Raw genomic sequence first — 16,270 nt, forward strand, 5'->3', positions numbered from 1 at the left:
GGGGGTGGGAGGGATGGGGTGGCTGGGTGATAGACATTGGGGAGGGTATGTGCTATGGTGAGCGCTGTGAATTGTGCAAGACTGTTGAATCACAGATCTGTACCTCTGAAACAAATAATGCAATATATGTTAAGAAAAAAAAAAAAAAGAAGATAGCAGGAGGGGAAGAATGAAGGGGAATAAATCGGAGGGGGAGACGAACCATGAGAGACGATGGACTCTGAAAAACAAACTGAGGGTTCTAGAGGGGAGGGGGTGGGGGGATGGGTTAGCCTGGTGATGGTTATTAAAGGGCACATTCTGCGTGGAGCACTCGGTGTTATGCACAAACAATGACTCATGGAATACTACATCAAAAACTAATGATGTAATGTATGGTGATTAACATAATAATAAAAAAAATTTTTAAAAGAATGACAGTTCTTAATAGAGGTGAAAAAAAGTTCAGACTTTAATCCAAAATCTGTAGGAAAAAGAGGAAAAATACTTTTAAGTGTAAAAAATCATACATACTGTGACTTTTCTTCCTAAGTAGGATTCAGTTATCTTGATACTGCTGGTTACATGTTGGCTCTTTACAGATAAATATGGCTGTGATTCATGTAGCTGACCACTGCACATATCGAAAGTAACTACATCACCTTCTTCTTTGGCAACAAAACCGCAGTTACATGACACGGGATAGTGAAGACTTCCACAGTCCCACTGGCGTACATGGACTTCAAAGTCACGTGACATACTCTTATAAAGCACAAATGTTCCGGTCTTGAAATTATCATATACCCTAGGGTTAAAAAAATCAACTGCATTGAAGAATTGCTATAAAATACCACAATGATATGTTATAAGCAAAAAATGTGTGTTTATACACATTCAATATATTTTGATGCAAGAATGAAAATCCGTATTTCTAATAGCTTCATATAGGTTTATTTTTTTAAGATTTACCATTTGAGGGTGCCTGAGTGGCTCAGTTGGTTAAGCGACTGCCTTCGGCTCAGGTCATGATCCTGGAGTCCCCAGATCGAGTCCCGCATCGGGCTCCCTGCTCGGCAGGGAGTCTGCTTCTCCCTCTGACCCTCTTCCCTTTTGTGCTCTCTATCTCCCACTCTCTCTCTCAAATAAATAAATAAGATCTTTAAAAAAAAAAAGATTTACTCATTTGAGAGACAGCGTGCGCACACATGCATGTGAGAGTGGGGAGGGGCAGAGGGAGAGGGAGAGAATCTCAAGTAGACTCCCCGCTGAGCGTGAAGTCCCATGCGAGTAGATCCCACCACCCTAAGATCATGACCTAAGCCCAAATCAAGAGTCCGATGCTTGACGGACTGAGCCACCCAGGCACCCCTGCTTCATATTAGTTTAGAGCACTGAATGAAACAAAATACCGACAAATACCTAATCTCATGACTTGTTTCTTCCTTTCACCACTTTGGCCAACCCCTGCTAGAGCCTTCTTCTCCCATCCCTGCTGTAGTTTTCTTCATAGCACCTATGTTCCTCAGATACACTATGTATTTTATTTGTTAACCGTGCATATCTCTCTTTACCTATACAGAAGTGAGCTGCATGAGAGCAGGGGATGTTTGTTTTATGAAACTGCCATACCCCCAGCATTGAGAACAGGGTTTGTCACTCATTGCACAATTAATCTTGTTGAATTATAACCAATTGAATTAATCCCCACTATGCTTTCTTGAGGTTTTTCCACTAAAACTTCTAAGCTTTTCATTATAACCATAAAGGATTCTTGCATGTGGGATCAATTTCTACAACTTTTCATTAATTGCTCAAACTTTTAGATTATCATTTGCTATGGAGTTCTATATCTATTTGCTGCTATTGAATAATTTTACTGATGATGATCACATTAAAATTTTTTAAAAAAGAATAAATTACCTTATCTTACATCACGAAGACAATTTTGACTCAACAAAGAGGTGTTCTTATAATTTTCTTTAGGGACATCTTAAAATCATATATTCCCCAGAACAGTATAACTGAGTTTAAATCCTCATATGCAGATATTAATAGCAAAATAGCTTAGATTACTTTTTGATCATTTTGCCCATTTTACTTGCATTCCAGGGGCAGATATCCAGGTATTCATGATGGCTACAATAGTTTTCCCCTGAGTATCCTTGTCATGAAATAGAAATGTTTAGTTTTTTAAATAATTATAATGTGTTAATCTAATCATCTTGCCTAAACCTTAAGGATTATTCCATTATCATGCGGAAATGCAATAAATTAAATATCTCTAGAGCAAAGATTTTAACCATTATTAAAAATGACTAAATGATCAAGTTAAAATGACTGTATTTGTAAGAATCCTCATTTTTACAAGCTCAGCCTCACAACTAATCTATGTATTTACCAAGGGCCAAATTTTAAGGCAAAAACACTCCACACAAATAAATTAGTATTTTGAAACAAGCCAGTGATATCCATACATGCTTTCCTTTCCAATCTTTCAGTGAATAGGATGACAAAATAATAAAATAGTAAGATGTTTAAAACAAAACAACAGCAAAATCCAAAAGAAACAAAAACTACTAAAAGAAAAAGACTTTCAGGAAATTACCTGCCATCAAATGTAATTATATGTGGGTCAGTAAATGAATAGCAGTAAGCAGTTGGGACATCCTTTACTTTGATCTTAAAAGCAAAGATATTTTTGGTAAATATCATCATTAATTGTATTTAGTGATACACAATAAATTGCTTATCAATCTCAATGACTTTTTCATTAATTATTGTTTTTATCCCAGTTGTTGAAATTGACTCATTTAAAAATGGAAAAAAGGTACTAAACAATTTTTGAAATGAAAAGCTTACAAGATGTATTGCTCAAATAAATATATCTTTTTTAAAGCTCCCATTGCAAAGGTATTTTCTATAATTTGTCAACCTGGATGCTGTCTGGAATGTAGCTGTTCCACAGGAAATCCTCATGAACTATAGGTTCCACTACAATGTTTGTAACTCTGTCTTCATCTCGAGAAAAATCTGTCACAGCAGTGTAGTACACAAAAGCATGGCTACACGATCCATTAGCACACAATGATGTCCGCTGAAGGTCCACATGACAGGAAGACAGCGCCAAATTTAAACCTAGCTGTTCTTTACCTATTTTGTGAAAAAATACATTGAGATTTTTTCTTAAAGGAAATATACCAACCAAAGCATGTAATAACTTGATTAACATGGAACACTGAATTGAGAGATTATTCTTTTCTCTTATTTAAAAAATATGGTTGTAATTTTGTCTAAATAAAAACAAAGCTACTGAGCCCTACCCAATCTTTACAAATAATTAATCAACTTCAATATATACATCTATATGCACATACACAGTACTATTTTCAATAAGATTATAAATCCATATGTACCTGCATAAAATTCAAAAGCAATATAGAAAATTTATTGTGTTTCTGTAAGAAAAATCATGATTCTACCACCAAGAAACATAATTTGATGTTCTTTCTGCCTAAGAATTTTGCCTTGGTTCCAAATATGTCTGTAACATTTCACAGTGTTTGTACTCATGTTCTATCCATTGTTGAGTGATAGCAACGATTGTTGGTATAGGTGATTATTGGATCATCATCTTAAAAACAGAAATGTTAAAATAAATTAAGTAATTCCACACCAGTAATACACTTGCTATTACTTTTTCTCTCCCAAATGTCCCAGTATATTCAGAACCTTGAGATGCTCCCTTTCCTATGGAACAAAGAACACAAAATTTAGAAAGAAAATGGTGACAGAAGAGAAAAAAGGAACTTCGGGAATGTAACTAAACAAAAAGGACAGACTGCTCCAAAAACCGGCGACAAGGGAAGTTTGCTCTCATATCTAATTACTGATTACAAAATCCTTTTGAGATCCAAAAAAAAAGCAGCAGTTGTTAAAAACTTTCTATCTTCTTTTCTTCCCCACATAGTTTTCAGGTATAAAATTATATTGGTCTGACATAGAACACTGCACTAGACTCCAAATTCCTAGAAAAAAAAATTCTTCTTCATGCATTTTTTCCCCTAGAAATACATACAGTTCCTATGCACATAAAAAATAACAAAAACATCTAAACTCTTAGCCAGCTCCCTAAGGTGATCATGGAATATATGTGGCTTCGATATAGCCCCTGACATCATTTCCCCTGCCTATGGTGTGAGGGCCAAGTATTGTTCTCTGTAAGCCTGTAAAAAAGCAGCAGAGTCATTACAGAAATACACTAGGAGACACCAACTTGTTCTCCATGGAAGTAGATACACTTAAAAAAGATAAGATGAAGCATATCCAGAATGAAATCCAGAAATTCTTCTCCAGAAAAAAAGGAAATTATTTTTAATTGGCAAATAATAGGAACATGTAAACTTCTAAAATGTAGAAATATATTTCTATTATCATAATGTTTGTCTTGTTGAAAGAATTGAGAGCACACAAATATAGTTAAAGTATACTTGCAACGGGAGAAAATCTTTGCCTAACACGTTTGGAAAATATCAATAACATCATCCTCTTCATATTCGTCCCCATAAAGTGTAGCAACATGTACAAAATGTACAAAATATGCTTTTCGCCTATTTTCACAAAGGTCGTTTGAAGTAGAATTATGTCAAACGGTGTGAGAGAGGGTCTAATTGCATATTTCTGAGCTGAATTTCAAAATACAGTGCTGCTCATGGTGCTCCCGAAATCTAAATAGGTAGCAGGGTATCACCTCAGCCGGCTTATTGTCAACTGTCTAGGGACGGCCTCTCTCAATGCCTGTTTCTATTTCCATATCCATCTCTTTTCTGGGTGCAGCATTCATTCCCATCAGACTCTCCTAGCATTTTTATCCTTTTGTTTCTCTGGTTTAATTTGGTGTAACATAGACATGAAGACCTAGATATATTGTATTTGGTGTATTTACCACATAACATTTTATGTCCTATGTTGAAAAGGTATGTAAACAGAGTCTCTCTTAAAAGTTATACTCTAATTTATGTATCTCTTACATGCTTTGGTCTCTACAACAGGGGGAGAAACAGAACCTAATCAACCCAATGACTACTATACATGGTTTGTCCTCTCATACTCCATCGGGTTCTATGGGAGAATTTCATCTTTCTCCATAGGCTGTGACAGTGACATATATGCAGCCATGCATCCTACCAATCTATATAAATAGTAATTTAAATAGAATTTTAAAACAAACGATCTCAAATACAAGCTTACGTTAGGGAGAGAAGTATAAAGAATGCATTAGGAGATCCAGGCTGCCTAAGTTTGAACTTACATTTGCATAACATATCACACCTCCCTAGTTTGGGATATTTGGAAAATCTTCAAGAGCAGTCTGACCCTCCATCTCCGAAAACAAAGCAAAGAAAAAAAAAAATAAGTGGGAGGAAGAGAATGATGAGGAGGAAGAGCTGCTCATTACTGGGTTGACTGGTTGGTTGGTTTCAATGAATGCTTCCAGCCCAGGAGGGATAGATGAGAACTGCAACACAGATTGTTTTGACAGTCATAAATATGGCCCAGTAGTATTAATATGACTGAGCCATAAGTTGATATAAACACACAACATAATTACATGTATACACTCCGGTGATTTTTTCTAGAAGAATAAAAAAAGCAATGATTATTACCTGAAATCTAATAATAAAATTAAGTGAATTTAGTATATTACCTTGATCAACAGTTTTCAGTTTTAATGAGATTTTGCACTCCTGGCCAAGCTCACTGGATTCAGAACACATGACAGGAACTGTGCTCTCTATCTTCAACTGATATTCTTTCCCATCTTCTGATATAGTGCTTAATTCAGGGTGTAACTGGCAGAAGAACGCATACAGAGCAGTCATGTCAAAACAGAATTTATTCCTAAGATAAAATTCTGCAAGGGCATTTTTCTCGACAGCTCATATTTTGCTAAATAAGCTGAGAGTAATAACTGAAGCCCTGGAATTTTTTAATTAAACAAGGTCAATTAAAACCAAACCCTTAAAAACGTTAGCAGCACGTGGAATAGCTGAACTGCTCTGAGCTGAGACATGATCTGGTTTCCCAACACGTTAGGCAGTCTGGTAGGAGTCTGCCTTAGTGATTCTGGTTCGGGAATGGGCACTGGAGATGGAGGAGACAAAGATGCCTATATTCTTCCATCGGTTTGTTAACATTTACTGACTCACCAAGGTAAGAGTGTATTTATTCTTAGGGATTAATATCATCCCTAATATAAGTTAGAAATCTAAGGGTTTTTTTCAAATTCCTATTTAAATTCTAGTCAGGTAACATACAGTGCAATTCTAGTTTCAGGAGTAGAATTTAGTGATTCATCACTTACATATAACACCCAGTGCTCATCATGAGTTCCCTCCTTAATATCCATCACCCATTTAGCCCATCCCCCGTTCACCTTCCTCTATCAACCCTCAGTTTGTTCTCTATCATGAAGATTCTCTTATGGGGCGCCTGGGTGGCTCAGTCAGTTAAGCATCTGCCTTTGACTCAGGTCATGATCACAGGGTCCTGGGATCGAGCCCTGCATCGGGCTCCCTGCTCAGCGGGGAGTCTGCTTCTCCCTCTCCCTCTGCCTGCCTCTCTGCCTGCTTGTGTGCTCACTCCCTATGTCTCAAATAAATAAAATATTTAAAAAAAAAATCTCTTATGGTTTGTTTCCCTCTCTCTCTCTTCCGCCCCTCCCATATGTTAACCTGTTTTGTTTTTTTAAATTCCACATATGAATGAAATCATATGGTATTTGCCTTTCTCTGACTTTTTTCGCTTAGCATTATACACTCTAGCTCCATCCATGTTGTTGCAAATAGAAATCTAAGTATCTTTTAATATATAAATCAAAATACTATTGTCACCTCAAATATCTCAACCTTCAGCTTATTTCACAGCCTCTTGTTTTCCTCACTCAGTTGGATTACTGAGTACTGAAAATCTAGGACTGGTCCTATCCCAGTTCATAGGCCAATCCTTTTGTGAGGCAGGAAGTTTTTACTCCATCTCAATTCCTGGCTAGCTCTCAAAACAGATGCTTCTGAGCACCACATTTTTTCCCTGTGGGCCTAATCAGAAACATTTGCTGGGGGCCAACCACTGACCCTGATGTTGTCTGCTGAGTGTTGGCCAATGGAGATCCAAAGGTTCTGTGCTCCGAGTTCTGAGCTCTGCTCTCCCCTCACTGTGATTATGCTGTTCTGACAACATGGTTACTCCTCTCCCTCCTTTCCCTGGCCCCTGTTGTGTATAAATGGACATTCTCCAGGAACAGGTTCTGTCCTGGTTCTGAGTCCTAGTCTCACAATCTATCAATTATCCCATCTTGTCCCTGAACCAGAGATGAGTCCAGGTCAAACTCCAGTGCCGTGGCTGAGACTGCAGAGGCTGTGTAGTGCTTGCTTGCCTAGACCTCGTGATACTGCCCCATTCCTTCCAGCACTTCTGGATTCCCTGCCATGCCTGCTCATCTGCTGCAACAGCTCATCTGTTCTTGGATGCCCCATGCTACCAGCAGTGACCACAGATACTGCCTCGTTTAATTAGCTCCCTCTTCACAATTCATAGAGCCCAGATTTCTGGGTCAATTCTACTCTAGCCAGATACTTCAGTACCTGACCTGGTCCTGTCTTCCAAAATGCATGATAACTAAATAGCAACACTCTAACTTTTTGTTGCATGATGGAAGGAATTATGGGAATAAAACTTTTATTCTAATTTGAGCTACTTCTGAAAAAAATATGCAAAAATATTCAAATTTTTGTTCATTAACAGGGACCCTCAAACTTCACTGTACATTGGAATTATTTGGGTTACTTTTCAAAAATACAGACTCCTGGATCTCAATATACAGTCTGTGATGAAGTCCTGGAACCAGCATCCACAGATCGCAGTATGGAAAACACAGTGATAGAGAAATAATCTTTCTGATCCATCCCCATAGGTACATACCTTAATGCCTGCAAAAAATTCTTGGCTTTCAGTGGCTAAACTTTGTACATGTGGTTTCTCCAATAAAAAGACGGAAGCACTACAGAGTATCTATGAATACAATTAACAAATAATCATTTAGCAATGAAATTATGGAGAAAATATGTGTAAACTATTACAATTAAGTGCAAACAAGATAATAAGAAACCAAATAATTTTAAAACTTGCTTGAAAACTGAGAAAAATTCCACCATTTAAAAATATTAGCTATTCAAAACCTCAACATAAATTAAAGTGGTGTAGACTCTGTGTTTAAGATATATTCAAAAATAGATAATAAGTGATATCATCATTAAAAAAAATGAAAACATCTTTCTAGAATAAAAACATATGATTTTAAAACCAGAAAGAGGCATCAAGTTATAAGGGTTCATTGATAATTGAGCAAACTGTAACAGTGGATATTCATATGTAGTCACTAAGATTACTGACTCATCCAATTATCACTGGAGTTGGTACAATTACAAAGGAAAAAAGAAAAAGAAAAACAATAGTGCTTTATATTCTGGGGACAAAAGTATTTTTAGGATATGTTATGCTAAAAAAATCCATTTTGAAAATTAATACAGTCATGAAAAGGAAAGAAAACCCAATTGTTTGTGAACATACCCTATCTCCGAGTCTGAGATTTATGCCGTCCAGTTCTAAAAGAGAAGATGCTTGAACTGTGGTTTCTTGCTTCAGCTCCTCTTTGATTTCTTGAGAAAAAAGCCTAGACCAAGTTATGAGAAATCCCACTGAGGTGTTTGTAGGGGAAACCTCAAAAGCACACCTACAGAAAAGCCTGGATCCAATCTGCTCCACCACAACTTCTGGCCTTCCTGGGGGTGGTGGTGGCAATGAGGCAGATAGCTGACCTGAGGGGAGAAAATGCATCATGTATAGCAGGGTATCTTAAAGAACAGAACTGGCTGATGAGCAAAGCTCATGGAGACTGCAATTCAGGGAGTTATATTAGGAAAAGGAAGGTAGCATTTAGAGAAATAATTATTCTCTAGCAATTAGCAAAGTAGCACGTTCTTATTTTGACCCATAATCAGAGAAATACTGATAGCAGAGAAATGTATCAGCTCATCAAGTTTATATTAACCTATGTTGGATGTGTCTAACCTTGAAGAGTCTAGCTCTTGAACATAAAAGTAATTTACCTCCTTTTAAGCAATTTCTGAAAGACTGCCTTTTCTAAGACGGAACAAACAAATAAAAATAAGGCTTTGTTACCTTATAATTTCTTGCTTAAAAAACAGTCAGAATGTAAATTCAAATGACTTACTATTTTACTCTTATCATTTACCCTTATAACTCAACCCATCATTACTCTGGATTGAAAGAGCTGCTCATCACAAGAGTGATTATGATGTTCAGTGAAATACATCGTGTTAAAAAATAATCTTTTTTCATTTTTCTCATGTTAAAAATGTTTGAAGTTTTTTCTAGAAATTTAGGAAGATTTTGCAATTTTTATCTCTGGGCATTTGCAAGAGTAAATTTGGGGATCTAAAATGTTTTGACTTGCGGTGCCTGGGTGGCTCAGTCAGTTGCCAGTGTCCTGGGAGCCAGTCCTGCATCAGGCTCCCTCTACCCCTCACCCCTGCTCTCGTGTGTGTGTGTGTGTGTGTGTGTGTGTGTGTGTGTGTGTGCGCGCGCGCGCGCTCTCTCACTCGCTCTCTCTCTCAAATAGTGTAATTAACATCTAAAGTAAGTTACAGAACATAAAAACCCACTGAAATTGTTAGTTTACAAATACATTATTAAAAAAGAAAATGTGGTACTTACGAACACAGTGACCTCCAATTTCAATTTCATCAGGGTGACATGGGTGTAATTTTGCATCAGAAATAGCTGCAAAAGGTTAAGCTTTGTACACTTATTCAATTGAACATAAAGATATAAATACATAAGTAAGTATGTGAAATGACAATTCTTTGGAGAAGTATGTTTTAATACAGACTTAGATTTAATAGTTCTATTTTTTTTATAATAAATTTTTTCCCTTTTCAGGATGAGATCAAATGGAGGTAATTTGGAATCATATTTTAAAACAACCACAGCTTTCGTATCTTGTTTTCTAAATTTTAGTCCACATTATTAAGTAATGAAACTATAATTTCCATAAATTTATACAAGTTAGTTTGAACCACTTCCTTGGAACTTGCCTCCTCTCTAACCATGTGCAGGATTACAGAAATGAGTCAACAGCTGTCATGGTAATAACTATAACCCCACGCCAAACTCAGTTAATTGGAACAAGGGTAACTACCTAAACAAAGACCAGCTCATCACATTGCTTCTTGGAAGAATTTAGAATTTGAACTGAGAGACAGGAGTTGAAAGCTGAGTCAAGTCACTGAAGAAGCTCTACTGCAATGTCTATAGACTCCTACTGCCAACATCATGGGAGCCGCTCTATTGCCCTACCTTCTGAGCTTCCTATTTAACTCTTCCTCGGATTCAATGACAGATCCTAAAATCTTTACAGTTCATCATTTTAAACATTCTTTTCACTTGGTTTCTGTTATTTGCAATTCAAACTAGTATTCATTGTGAGTTACTTTTTTATTTGTATTTCGATCATTTTATTTGCATATGGAAATCCAATTTGTTGAAACTACTGTCCTTTTCCTAAAGAACTGATTGTGTTCCTGTGTTGAGGTCAGTTAATTATGTGTGTTGATTTATTTCTGGACTTTCTATTCTTTTCCACCAATCTATATGTCTATCTTGATGCAAATATAACACTCTGTAGATTACTGTAACTTTAGAATAAGTCTAAAAGTTGGTATAAATTGTCCAATTCTTTTCCTTATCAATGTAGTTTTGGGTATTGTAGGTATTTTGTATTTCCATATAAATTTTAGGATTAATTTTTCAATGTCCACAAAAAAGCTTGCTGAGGTATTGATTAGGATTGTTTTAGAGCTGTAAACTATTCTGAGGAGAATTGATTTCTTAACACTGAATCTTTGTTCCATAAACATGGTGTATCTCTCCATTAAGTTTTCCAATTTCTCTTAGCAAAGTTTTACCATTCTCACTTTATAGGTCTTGTACATCTTTCTCTGTATTTATTCCTATTATATACTTGGTACTATCATTGGTATTTTTAGATGAAATTTTTGCTAGTATATAAAGAAATACAAATGACTTTTATATGTTGCTCTTTTTTTTCAGTATCACTGCTTGCAAGCTCCAGTAGCTTTTTTGTAGAGTTCCATTGGATTTCTAAATAGATGATATCATCTGTATTTATATTCATGAGGATATTGTTTCAGTTTGCTTGTAATGTCTGCGTCTGCTTTTAGTGTCAGAGTAATGCGAGCCCTGCAGTTTTGTAGTTCCTACTACGCATTTTTCTGGAAAAGTTATGTAAAATTGGTATCATTTTCTCCTTTATTATTTGGAAGAATTCCCAGACCATCTGGCCTAGGGTTTTTCATCTGTTTTGTCTGTGGGATAGATTTTAGCTAGAAATACAATTTGTTTAGTCAATATAGAGCCACTGAAATTATCTTTTTCAGTGAGCTCTAGTTATCTGTGTATTTCAAGAAATTTGTCTACTTCATTTAAGTTGTCAAATGTATTGGGAGTTATTCATAATAATTCTTCTTTATTCTTTTAATATCTGTAGAGTCTGTATTTGTATTACCTCTCTTATTCCTGATATTTGAAATTTCTGTCTTAACTTTTTGTACTGATTGAATTGGCTAGAGAATTAATTTTACTGAATTTCTCAAAGAACTAGCTTTTGATTTTCTTCAGTTTTTTGTTGTGTGTATTGTTTCATTGGTTTTCACTCTATTATTTCCTTTCTGCTTACTTTGGGTCTCATTTGTCCTGCTGCTTCTAGTTTCTTAATGTCTAGGCTGAGGTTTTTTATTTGTAAACTTTCTTGTTTTCACAGTATATTTAGTGGGTTTTTCTTTTTACTAACATCAAACTTTTTCTAATATTCTAATTTCCTTAATTTAGGGCCAAGAATGTAATCTATCTTGGTAAATGTTTGCTGTGCACTTGTAAAGAATGTGGGTTGTTAATCATTTGTGGAATCTTCTCTAAATGTCATTTAGATCAAGTTAGTGGATAGAGATTTTCTAGTCTCCTCCATTTTTTGTTTTTGTTTCTATTGTGCTCAATTATCTACTGATGGGTGTTAATCTCCAACATGAACTATATATTTGTCTATTTCTTATTGAAGTCCTCTAAGTTTTGCTTCATGTATTCTGAATTCCATTATTAGGTACTTAAGTCTTTAGAACTGTTTTGTCCTGTTTTTCAGTTGACCCTTTTATCTTTAGAAAATGACCCTTGTATTTCTAGGTAATATTCTTTGCTCAATAAGTTACTTTGTCTAATATTAATATTGCCACTCTAGATTTCTTATGATTTATGGTACTTAAGTGGATCTTTTTTCTATCCTTATATTTGCAATCTCATTTTTCTTTATATTTAAAATGGGCTTTTCTGGGCAGCCTTTAGTTGGGTGTTGCTTTTATTATCCAATCTGAAAATTTCTGATTTTCACCTGGCGTGTTTAGACCCTATATATTTTTTAAGATTTTATTTATTTATTTGTCAGAGAAAGAGAGCACAAGCAGGGGGAATGACAGGCAGAGGGAGAAACAGGCTCCCCGCTGAGCAAGGAGCCCAAAGCGGAACTCAATCCTAGAACCCTGGGATCATGAAATGAGCCAAAGGCAGACGCTTGACCGACTAAGCCACCCAGGCATCCCAGATCATATATATTTAGTATAATTATTGATACTGTAGGGTTTAAATCTGTCATGTTGCTGTTTCCTATTTGTCCTATTAGCACTTTTCACCCTTTTCTGAATCTTTAAAAAAAAATGTGTAATTTGTGCATCTTATTTCTTTTACTGGCTATGAGCTATTATACACACACACATATATTTTAGTGGGTTCTGTAGAGTGTATGGTATCTGCCCTTAACTTCTCATAACCTCCTTTCAACTGATATAATGCTTCTTCCTATATAGCATAAGGGTCTAACTACCTTGCTAAGTAGAAATATGGAAAATGTGAAAAATATTTTTCCAATGAATTCTTTAAGATTTGTCTGAGACAGAGAGCATAAGCAGTGGGAGTGGCAGGCAGAGGGAGAAGCAGACTCCCTGCTTAGCAAGGAGCCTGATGTAGGTCTCGATCCCAGCACCCTGGGGTCATGACCTGAGCCAAAGGCAGATGCTTAACTGCTGAGTGACCCAGGTGTCCCCCAGTGAATTCTTCTTAATAAATAACATATATAAATCTTTTTGTTTGAATGGCATTGATTATAAGCATAATCTTGAATTAACATTTCTTATTTGGCTTCTAGAAAGTGCAAATAAATTGTGTGAAAATTATATATAAATTCTAAAAAACAAAACATAGTCATGAGAATATATTATTAAATGGGAAACATTTTTCTTTAATTTTTGCTGTTTTGATGATTTTTTAAGCTAAATATGACTGACTGTTGCCTATCCAATAGCCAATTAGTTGGGAGCAGAAGTATGTCCAAGTGAAAAAAGTACATTTCCCACCACTCCAGCACGTGGTGGCGGGTGGAAGGGATGGGGTGACTGGGTGATAGACATTGGGGAGGGTATGTGCTATGGTAAGCGCTGTGAATTGTGTAAGACTGTTGAATCACAGACCTGTACCTCTGAAATAAATAATACATTATATGTTAAAAAAAAAAGAAGATAGTAGGAAGGGAAAAATAAAGGGGGGGAAATCAGAGGGGGAGACGAACCATGAGAGACTATGGACTGAGAAACAAACTGAGGGTTCTAGAGGAGGGGGGTGGGGGATGGGTTAGCCCGGTGATGGGTATTAAAAAGGACATGTATTGAATGGAGCACTGGGTGTTATACGCAAACAATGAATCATGGAACACTACATCAAAAACTAATGATGTAATGTATGGTGATTAACATAACATAATAAAATAAAATTAAAAAAATAAAGCAAGTTTCTTTAATTTCAAAAAAAAAAGTACATTTCACAGACTGCCTCTGAAGACAGAGATAAGCCAAATAATTCCTCTGAAATAGCTGTGATAAAGACTTCTTCCAAATAAGCTCCTTAAAGGGGAGGGGTTAAGTTTCAATTAGCAAACACCCTCTTTTCACCCTTAGGGCTTCCCCTTTTATCCTGTCTAAAATGCACATAAAGGGCTAAAACTGGACCTTCATCTCGTCTTTGTGAAGGAAAAGCAAAAGCCTGGAGACTCACAGAGACCTCAGCCTGACATTGTAAAGTGGTCAAATCACCATCAACAGGGAACATCTGCTTCAGTTTCTTGGTAAGCAAGAAAAAGAGACACTTATGGATTAAGTGACTCATTTCTGTTTGCTATCCATGAAGTCTAATTCAAGTCTAAATAGTATTTAAGGTAAGCTTTTATTGGCACATCAGAGAGGATAATTCATGTGTTTATCTGATTAATAACTTAAACAGAGTAAAAAATAACAACCTTCTCCCAAAAATTCTATTTAAAACCAGTAGGAGGACTTGAATATGGAGAATAAAAGAAACAGTTCTGCATATTCGAGCTTGAGAAACTGAATGGGTGGAAATGGCATCAACAGGAAATTTTTTTTTAAGTTTTAAGGGCATGTCATAAAAATGCAACTTTTATGTATTGAGTTCTCAGTAAACAATTATATTTCTGATGATGGTATTCTCCGGTGTAAATGTTTTGTTTTCATTTTTAACAGTAATCAATATTTCTTAAAATAATGTAGGTGTATTAATGGCTTTTTTCCCATTGAAACACCTACACAGTTTTCCACAAATACTTGGTAATATTTGAAATTTTATAAAAATTAACTATTTTTAATGACAATATTGAAAAATACTTGAAAGACATTTTTCAAAATCTCTTATCTTGGCCACTCAATGAAAGTGATGCATCTCTCTGGATATTCTCCTTCCCAATGAGTAACACTAGCTCTGTTAGCTGAGCAGATCCTATCCTTCCTTACTGAACGTACTGCTTTCAGCCAGGGTTAGCTGGCCAGCAGCTGTGTCAGGAACGTGACCATTTACTGGCTCAGGCTCTCAGGATAATTCTCCTAAGATTTCTCAAAGCACAGAGAATAAAATGAAGAGCTCCCTAAATACCAGGCCCTGCTACCTTTTCAAATCCGTGTCTTGCTAGGCTCTCCCTCACTCTCTGCGATCCAACATCTCTGTGCTGCTTGACTCTCGGGAGCCAGACCATGATGGCCTTAAGACCTCTCCCGTGCTGTTGTTGCTGTCTGGGAGGCTCTTGCCCACACTCTTTATCTGACCCGGGACTGTTAACCCTCAAACTCTAAATGTCATTGCCCTGCTCTCAGAAGAGGCTTTCTCAAGGTGGCACCCCATTATAAATTTCACCCTCCCTCACCTGTGGTATTCTCAGCTATAGCGACTTTTAATCTTCTCATTCACACCATTCATTTGCGATCTGTGGTTCCACGTATACTCTGCCAATGTTTTGCCGTATGTTAGTTGGTTTTTTTTTTTTAATCTGGAGAGCCTAACAACCTCAGGATGAAAACATTCATAGGGGGCACCTGGGTGGCTCAGTTGGTTAAGCGACTGCCTTCGGCTCAGGTCATGATCCTGGAGTCCCGGGATCGAGTCCCACATCAGGCTCCCTGCTCAGCAGGGAGTCTGCTTCTCCCTCTGACCCTCTTCCCTCTCATGCTCTCTGTCTCTCATTCTCTCTTTCTCAAATAAATAAATAAAATCTTTTAAAAAAAAGAAAATGTTCGTAGGTGTTACTCAAATAATTATTGTTTGCTGAGTCAATTGTTTGCCAAGTTTAAGAACACCGATCTACAACAGAATCTCCCAGCATTTTCAATCTCATACATATGGAAGAGTCCAGATAACATGGTAGAGAGGTTGGTTTCCTCCCATAATCTGGTCACATATCAGCACACTCCCTCCACCACCCCCCCAACCCCCTGCCGAACAAGAATCAATCCTCAGTTAACCGCTTCATTCTTCTCTATGCAGCCCAAGTAAAAAAATCATCATTATGTAGTTTCTATTTTGAGCTCCTTGTATCTGAGAAGTTGGGTCACTAGTTCTATTAAACACTTCTAGGGGCACCTGGGTGGCTCAGTCATCCACCTTATAGGTGGGATAGTAGTTACAAATATTTGCATTCGTCTTTAAGGAAGGTTTGTCTCCTTTCTTCCACCAATTTATTTCTCTAATCATGCCTTGATATAGTAGAGACTCGTGGATATTTATTTTATTCACTGGGTCATATCCAGTT

General features: G+C 36.5%; 1 protein-coding gene across 1 annotated transcript in view; it reads right to left on the minus strand.

The window, feature by feature from the left end:
- VWDE (von Willebrand factor D and EGF domains) overlaps nt 1-16,270 on the minus strand; it is a 65,373-nt gene that overhangs the window by 37,479 nt on the left and 11,624 nt on the right. Inside the window, exons 5-11 of the mRNA XM_073899398.1 lie at nt 9,772-9,837; nt 8,605-8,852; nt 7,957-8,046; nt 5,684-5,828; nt 2,912-3,129; nt 2,585-2,658; nt 514-784 (exon numbers count right to left, since the gene is read on the minus strand). Coding sequence (XP_073755499.1) covers nt 514-784; nt 2,585-2,658; nt 2,912-3,129; nt 5,684-5,828; nt 7,957-8,046; nt 8,605-8,852; nt 9,772-9,837 — 1,112 coding nt within the window. The remainder of the gene's footprint in view (nt 1-513; nt 785-2,584; nt 2,659-2,911; nt 3,130-5,683; nt 5,829-7,956; nt 8,047-8,604; nt 8,853-9,771; nt 9,838-16,270) is intronic.

This window comes from Callorhinus ursinus, unplaced genomic scaffold, assembly GCF_003265705.2.
Source record: "Callorhinus ursinus isolate GAN/ISIS: 27379988/994484 unplaced genomic scaffold, GSC_fseal_2.0 scaffold12, whole genome shotgun sequence".
NCBI classification, from domain to species: domain Eukaryota; kingdom Metazoa; phylum Chordata; class Mammalia; order Carnivora; family Otariidae; genus Callorhinus; species Callorhinus ursinus.